The sequence below is a fragment of the Microcaecilia unicolor genome, chromosome 7, assembly GCF_901765095.1.
Source record: "Microcaecilia unicolor chromosome 7, aMicUni1.1, whole genome shotgun sequence".
Lineage (NCBI taxonomy): Eukaryota > Metazoa > Chordata > Amphibia > Gymnophiona > Siphonopidae > Microcaecilia > Microcaecilia unicolor.
In genome coordinates, this window is record NC_044037.1 from 308,031,241 (window position 1) to 308,039,800 (window position 8,560).

The window sequence follows — 8,560 nt, forward strand, 5'->3', positions numbered from 1 at the left end:
TCGATATGGAGAATCGTGACATTTTTGTTAATAAAACTATATGGTAAAGGGATACATGATAAGTGTTATGGTTTGAATCATATTTGTGTAATAGATCTTTTTTGCTAAAAGTTGGTAAGCATATTTCAGGAAGTTATTTGATAGATTGTGGTGTTCCTCAAGGATCTGCATTGAAAGCTCTTCTCTTTAATATTTACTTGGCCACGATAGAAGGAGTTTTTCAAAAATTGGGTTTTTGTTTAGGATGTATGCCAAACAGCATTCAGTTTTGTTTTGTTTTTCCTATATCTGATATGGTCTGTGATCTTTCTAAAACTTTGTGTATTTAGATTTAATTACTGAATGGATGCAGTATTACAGTTGTCGTTAAACTTTGCCAAGATAGAAGTTATGTATGTTGGCCGATATATTGAGTCTTCTTTACCAAAATCACTGAAATATCGAGGTACAGATTTGATAGTGAAAGTTTCTCTTCAGAATTTGGGAGTGATGTTAGATTCAAAATCAAGTAGATCATATGATTGTAACATCGTTTTTTCAACTCCATACTATTAGTAAATTGAAGGGTATGATTTTGCATTGAGATATTAGAACAATTGTGCAGAGCCTAATAATATCTAGGCAAGAATATTGTAATTCTTTGCATCTTGGTTTGTCAGCAGCAGACACAATTTTTACAAGTTGTTCAAAATGCAGCAGCACGGTTACTTATCAATTAAAAAAAAATCTAACATGTGACACCTACTTTGAAAGAGTCTTCATTGGCTACCAATAAAATTTAAAATATTTAAAGCTATGGTCCTGATTCATCAACAAATATATGATGATATACCTCAATATTTCAGTGAAAACTTGATCATATATCTACCAAATACATGGATCAAGTATATAATATCAGCGTTCATTGTTGATTCAGTCTAGAATTGAGAATGAATGAGACTGTTTTGCAGACTGGATGAACTGTTCAGGTCTTTATCAGCCATCACTTACTACATTACTCTGTAAATTGAGTACTTCGATCTGAAGTAGTGAACCAACTGTGTGTTAATACTTGCCATTACTCTTGATACGCATAAGCAGTCTTTATTGCAGGGGCAGATTTGTAGAATCATCTCCCAAGTTAATTGCGATTGTGTTCTGTGAAATTTCAGTTTAAGAAGCTTTTTAAATTTTTTTTCTTTTGTGAAGCCTTTTATGGAAGTTTGATCTTTGATTTTTTTTTCTACAATTTTCCTGCAGTGTATAATTTATAGTGTTTGATACAGATTGTATGTAAGTTTTGTACTGTCTGTTTTATGAATGTGTTTATTCTGTAACCTGTTTTGTTGTTATTAAAGCGGGATATAAATTCAAGAAATAATAAAAATATAAGCCACTTGGTGACCAACACATACAACTCCCTATGAAAACATGGTTAGCTGGGTCCTGTGGCGGAAGTTGTTGGACTGGACAGATTGGCAATGTTTCTGATCTGAGGGAAAGGAGATATACTGTAGGAAGAGAAGAAAGCGAGGCAGCGAGCCACGTCACCCTGTACAATGAGGAGAGGGTCATCTTGCTTCAGGAGCTTGTCAATGCAACCTGAGGGAAAGATAAAGCCTCTATTTTGAAAGCACTTTCCTATTTGCCTTGAGCTTGGGAAAACAGTTCTGATGTGAGAAGTGTCTGCCATGACTCTGTACTACCTCCGAGGTCACAGGATCCTCATACAGGCTGAGGTGTGACTGCATTCTGGACTTCTGGGAAGTTAACAATTTCAGACTGCAATTTGTTTTCTATGAAAACTTCGTTTGTAACTTGGAGGTGTATAATTTGTATTATTTTCCAAGAAATTTGGAAAGTATCCTGACCTGCCTCTGTCACCATTTCCTTCCTGGATGTCTATTTCAGGATTATCATGGAGAGATGATATCACACAGCACATAATCTCACAGGAGATGGACAGGATCCTGAAGCTCCACCCCACAGCAGCCACTGAAACCAGTCGTAGGGGACAGGTAGTGTCACAGTCAAACGTTGATCACATTGAATCTCATCCATTCCTGAAAAGTAGATTGTTGGTCTCGGTGATAAAGCTTGCACTGGGTGTTATTCTCACTGGCTGCTGACCACTAACTGCAACATATGCATTGTACATTGGGGTGTGGTTGCGGGTTGCGGGTCCCGGTGCATGTGCTGTGTGTCACTTGCTCACTGTGTGCCCTGGTATGTGTGCTTTGTCACTTGTTGATTGTGGACCCTGTCACGTGTAGTCTGTAGCAGTGTGACCTTGGCGTATGCACTGTGCATTACTGTTTTGGCTGCAGGTCTTGGCGCATATCGATCATTGTCTTGACTGCAGGCCCTGCTGCATGCAGAGAGTACTCGCAGCCCTTCACTGTGGGCATATTAAGGGGAAATAGACACCTTTCATGGCATGGAATTATCAAAACAAAAAGTAGGAGCAGAGAACTCCAAAACATTGAAAAGATTCACAAAGCCCAACTGATCTGAAAGAATATAAATACTTATACATATGAAATACCCCAGAAAGGTCATTGACAAGCTCTTCAGTCATTACTTGATTTTATTTATGAGTTGGTAAATTCTTGCTACACCTCTGCCATTATTCAAATGATTTGCCCCCTATTAGATAATGGCCAATATTGAGTTGCAGGTTTTTCTTTTCAGAGAGTAAGGTCACACCTGCCTCATGGATTCAGAATCCAAAAGCAGAATTTCACTTTAAGAAACCGGAGAGAAACTTCTCCCAGTCAGACAGGGTGCATTTGAGAAATAGCTGAAGACTGATGGTGTGGGCTGAGATGGGAGACAGAAAGATCTGAATGGGGGTTGAGGTTTTGGATTTGGGGTGGACAGGGGAGACAAAGGGGGAGGAGTTAAGCAGCCTGAATCATGTAAGGAAGTAGTCTGGACTTGTATGCAGCTATTTTAACAGCACACAGAGAGCTATTCAGACAGCTCAAGCAGTGATTGATTCTGGTACAGATCAGGCAGCCAGGCTGGATGTTCGTGTCCACAGGCCCTGATAAGAAATAGAACTCACTTTGCATCTTATAGTCAGGTGCACATAAGCTAGTCACGTCAGTTCTCCCTACTTATTCATGTTAAATAAGAGGGAACCTATGATCTGAAATATTCAGGGATATTTTAAGTTCAGTTAAGTTTCACTAACGTTAAAATTTCCTTGATCTGTTGTATATGCAGATCAGGACAGTCACATTTACACAGCCTTCTCTCTTCCGTATTACTCTGTTTGGTCTCATCTGGTTCTGTAGAGCATAATAGACTCTCCTAGAAGTGACTTGTGGCTAGAGATGAAATAGTATCCCATTACAGAAAGAAGGGTGCTCCATGCCAAAGAAAATGACAGTCTTATTGTTGAACTCTTTGCATTCTAAACACAACCCAACACTCCATACAAACATGCAATTTATTTCTGTTTTAGATTATCCAATCCTCAGAAGAGTCATTATTTGGGACAGACGTTCCAGACAGGTACAAGTGGCCTGGTTCAGCACCCTGGACAGCGACTCCAGTATCCTGGAAAGCAGCTGGCAGAGACCCTTCAGTACCCTAGACAGCAGTTGCAGCAGCTCCCTCCTTCCCTAGTTCATCAGTCTCTTTCCTCCTCCCATGCAGACGCAGATGTGGCTCACCTCAGAAACTTGTTGGAATCCATACAGCAGCCTTTTCCCTATTACAAGGTAAATGAGATTTGTTTCTTTTTAAAGAGGAGGTTGTGGGCGAGGGGCAGGTTTTAGTGCTGTTATTCATACAAGAAAGAAGGATGGAAATATTATTGACTGGCTTCTCACTAGATAATTTCTACCTCCACAAAGTGGACATAAATCCCAAGACGGTTGGGAGATTTAGTTGAATAAGTGTTTAGGGTCCCTTCAGCTGCCTCCTGTGGATGGATCTGTAGGGAGTTTAATGAATCTGTACTTTATTTCCTGTGCCCTTTTCCCCTCTTACTCTCATTTTCAGACTTATCTCATTTTGTCTGGGCTCTTTCATCTTTATCTGGCCATACACAAAGATTTGCTGCTGGGCATCCATATTTCACTCTCATTACTCAGGAGAGATCCAGCTTAACTTCCAGTATCCTGTGTGACTGCAGATACCGAGAGAGACCTTCACTACTGCAAATGTTGTAGAAATGACCTACTTCGAACATGGGGGAAGAGTTTATGTAAAATATCTGTCTCTCACTGTACCATTACCTACAGCACCTCCTGCTGATTAGTGCACAGATCTCTCCCTCCCTCTGTATTCTTTCTTCCCATTCCATGCAGCAGCTTCTGCTGACTGGAACACAGACTCTCTCTCCCTCTCCTCCCTCCCCTCCCCTCCCCCCCACCCCTCTCCTCCCCCCCCCTCTCTCCCCTCCCCCCCCCCCACCCTCTCTCTCTCCTCTCTCTCTCCCTCTCCCTCCCCCCCCCCCCACCCTCTCTCTCTCCCTCTCTCTCTCCTCTCTCTCTCTCTCTCCTCTCTCTCTCTCTCTCTCTCTCTCTCTCTCTCTCCCCCCCCCCCTCTCTCCCGCTCTCTCTCTCACACTCTCCACACACACACACACGAAGTAGGGCAGGGTATGTGGGGTGTTGCTCTTGCACTATATATATTTTTATATCTTTATTTATTATATTATTCCATACAGAGTTAATATGGCAATTGTAAAAAAAAAACCCACATAAGAAATGCTGAAACATAAATGAAAATCACGATCTATTCTATCGACCTCACATAAATTTAGTAAATTACAATCCAAAATTAAGGAGGAAAAAAAACTACGTTAATTATTCAAGTAGATACACTACATGGGATTCACTGTGACCTGCTCGGCTGTCTCAATGATCTCTAACAGTGTACATTTGTTTCTCAAACCACTAGATTTGCATTCATTCCTTCTTTAGATATCAAAACTCTTCTAGTTGTTTAGGTTCGAAAAATTGATAATTCTTAGATTGATATAAGATCCGGCAAACACAAGGAAACTTAAGTATAAAGATTGCACCAAGAACAACAGATCTTTGACGGAGTGCCAAAAAGGCCTTCCTCCGTTTCTGTGTTTTCTTTGGACAAATCCGGATATATTCTAATTTTAGATCCTAAAAACATTGAGTCAATATTCCTGAAAAAAGTCTCAAAACAGCATTCCTATCCATTTCTAGGGCAAATGTCACCACAGCTGACGTTCTTTGCGTTATTACTTCCAGGGATGATTCGAGGAAAGTTGTTAAATTCAAATTGTCACACTGTTTATCTACTTCAAAGGTAGACTGGAAATGTTGAACACGTACTAATGTGCACTATATTTTTTTAAGGTGCTTCTGGTACTGCTCTTTGGGAAGGGGAGAGAAGTCCTGCTACTGGATTTCCTCCCTCCCCCAAAGCTGGAAGTAGGGTAGGGTACCTCAGATGTTGCCCTTGGCACTGTATTTTCTGGTACTGCTCTTTGGGAAGGGGGAGAAGTCCTGCCATTGCATTTCTTGCACTAGTTTGTCCAGGTGCTACACATTTAGGTCTGGTCCTGCTCTTGCTCCATTCTTTGCAGCATCTCTTACTAATTAGAGCACATATCTTCCTTGCTTTCTCCCCACCTACCCCACCCCCTTTTCTTGCAGTGCCTCCTGCTGGCTGCGGCAGACATCTGTCTATTTCTCTACATGTATTTCCTGTGTACTCCCCTTCTGTTAGCTGTAGCACCTCCTACTGATTGGAGCACAGGTGTCTCTCATTCATGGCGATCTGTGTATCCTTTCCTCATCCTCTGCAGCACCTCCTGTTGGCTGATGCATATAGCTCTTTCTCTCTGCTCTTGTCTTTAACTGTACGTTTTGTCTTTATACAGCATATCATGTGTATATTTCAAATAACATTTAACGTGACTAATTTTGTAAGCAAGGCATTTATTTTCAAACCAGATATCTTGTGATAAGAAGTTGATTAAATCATTTCATATGTTTGTGTATTTTTCAAGAAAATGTTTTGAATCTTGATTTACTTTCAGTTTGGCTATCCAGAGCACCTCAGGCAATGAACGCTGCGAACAGTGACCCTATTCTCACTGGTATGCCATATGATCCAATAGAAGAATCTGCATCCACTGCCAGCCGAGCCAACACTCAAGAGTCCAAAAAGTTAATGTGGGCCAAGATTCCTTCCTCCATCCGTCAGCAGAGCTTCAATGGGCAGCTCTTCCAGGACTTATCGTCACTGTATCTGCCCAAAGAGAGAAACAGCTGGAAGGGAAGTGACAGGGAAGAGACTGGCAAACTCAAGGCAAAGAAATCAAGAGATTATAACGGCAATGAGGTACCTGTGCACATCGCAAAAAGTTTGGATGACTACAGTCTGGGTGACTTTGGAAAGCAAGAACCTCAAAATTTGGAATATAGATCTGCCAACTCAGTGACAGGTATCCTCATACATTTATTATCCACTCACCCGCCATCTAATTATTCATTTAATAATTGGTCTATCCCTCATCCAGTCATCTAGTCAACCAATATCTAGTCATCTATTTACCTCTCACTGAATGCAGCCATTGCACCTTTACCTATACATTCAACATTCAGTCATCTGGTCATCTAGCACTGGATACAGCCATTATGCCGTCAACTACCCATCTCATCTATCTGGTCATCCCTTCCTGTATGCAGCCATTTTTCCTTCATCTATCCATGCACTGTCCACCATCCGGTTATCCCTTACTGCATGCAGCCATCATGCCATCAACTACTCACCCAACATCCACCATCTGGTCATTCTTTGCTGCATGAAGCCATTGTGCCTTTATCCATCCATCATCTACTTTCTGTCCTTCACACATCCATCTGAAAAGAGAGGTGGCCTAATAATTAGGAGTAATGGGCAGGGAACTAAGATGCCTAGGCTCAAATCATGTTTCTCCTACTAATGCCTGTTGTCGCATCAGTACATTAAGAAGCCCTTCCGGTCAAGGACCAATATGCTTGTAATTTGTTGTATCACATTCTGTTTGGACTACAGTATAAATGTAGAGATAAATACCATATATTCAAATCATCTAAGAATGTAGGTGCTGGCCTATTGACATCTATGCTCTCTGTGGGTGTAATCTTATAAGTGAGTGCTTATGCAGAGAGAACATCCATACATTTCCTTGTGCAGGTAGCAGTGAATTTTCAAAATTATAATTCAAATATGTCTGCGTTGAGAATTACTCCAAGGAATTTATGCACATAAATTATCCTGTTATGGTCCTGATTGAACTACTGCAAGTTTTAGGAGATTTCACCTCATCTAGCTCATTCAGAATTCAGCTTCCAGACTGCTTTTTTACCATGTGTCCTCTGTTGACTTCTCCTCTCTGGTTCACTTGAAACAGTCCCTCTTTGAAACTGCTGGTGTTCATATTTTCATGCAGCCATTTTATTTTATTATTTATTTGTTACATTTGTATCCCACATTTCCCACCTATTTGCAGGCTCAATGTGGCTTACATAGTACTGGAGAGGCCTTTGCAGGCTCCAGTGTGAACAAATACAGGGCGATCTTGCGGTAAGATCAAGTTCATGTGGCACAGCCACATTAGGGAATCGGAGAACGGAAGAGTTGTGTTATGTCCATTACGTGCTTTAGTTTTTGTGTTGCAGAGATTAGGCATTTAAGTTGGATCGGTAGGTTATGCCTTTTTAAACAGGTTGGTTTTTAGTGATTTCCAGAATTTAGGTGGTCATACGTCGTTTTCAAGGCTTTTGGTAATACGTTCCACAGTTGTGTGCTTATGGAAAAACTAGATGCGTAAGTTGTTTTGTATTTAAGTTCTTTGCAGCTTGGGTAGTGCAGATTTAGATAAGATTGTGTTGATTTGGATTGGTAAGTCGATCAAGTCTGTCATGTAACTCAGGGCTTCTCCGTAAATGATTTGTGAACCAGGGTGCAGATTTTGAAGGCGATGCGTTCTTTGATTGGGAGCCAGTGTAGTTTTTCGCTGAGGGGTTTTGCACTTTCAAATCGCATTTTACCAAATATAAGCCTAGCTGCCGTGTTTTGAGCGGTCTGAAGTTTCTTTAAGGTTTGTTCTTTACATCCCGCATAAATTCCATTGCAGTAGTCTAAGTGGCTTGGTACCATTGATTGTATCAGGTTGTGAAATGTTTCCCTCGGGAAGAATTGTTTCACATTGAGTGGAACATTTTCTTTGGCTTTCTAGTGTTAAGTTATGGTCCATTGTAACACCGAGGATTTTCAAGCTGTCTGAGATAGGAAGGGTGTGATCTGGGGTGTTGATACTTGTGGGGATGTCTGTGCTGTGTTGGGATGAGACAATGAGTTTTTTCTTTACTGAGTTTTAGTTGAAATGCATTTGCCCATGAATCCATGATGTTCAAGCCGAGCTTGATTTCGCTGGTGATTTCTGTCAGGTTGGTTTTGTAAGGAATGTATATTGTCACATCGTCTGCATATATGAAGGGTTAAGGCCATAGTTGGATAAGGACTTGGCAAGTGGGGTCATCATTAAGTTGAATAGGATCGGTGATAGCGGTGATCCTTGCGGTACTCCACAGTCTGC

At 41.0% G+C, this 8,560-nt stretch overlaps 1 protein-coding gene across 1 annotated transcript in view; it reads left to right on the forward strand.

Moving 5' to 3' along the window:
* Positions 1-1,877: 1,877 nt before the first annotated feature.
* Positions 1,878-8,560, forward strand: part of PTPRN (protein tyrosine phosphatase receptor type N) — a 124,529-nt gene continuing 117,846 nt past the window's right edge. The window contains exons 1-2 of the mRNA XM_030210892.1: positions 1,878-2,049; positions 6,014-6,421. Coding sequence (XP_030066752.1) covers positions 1,878-2,049; positions 6,014-6,421 — 580 coding nt within the window. The remainder of the gene's footprint in view (positions 2,050-6,013; positions 6,422-8,560) is intronic.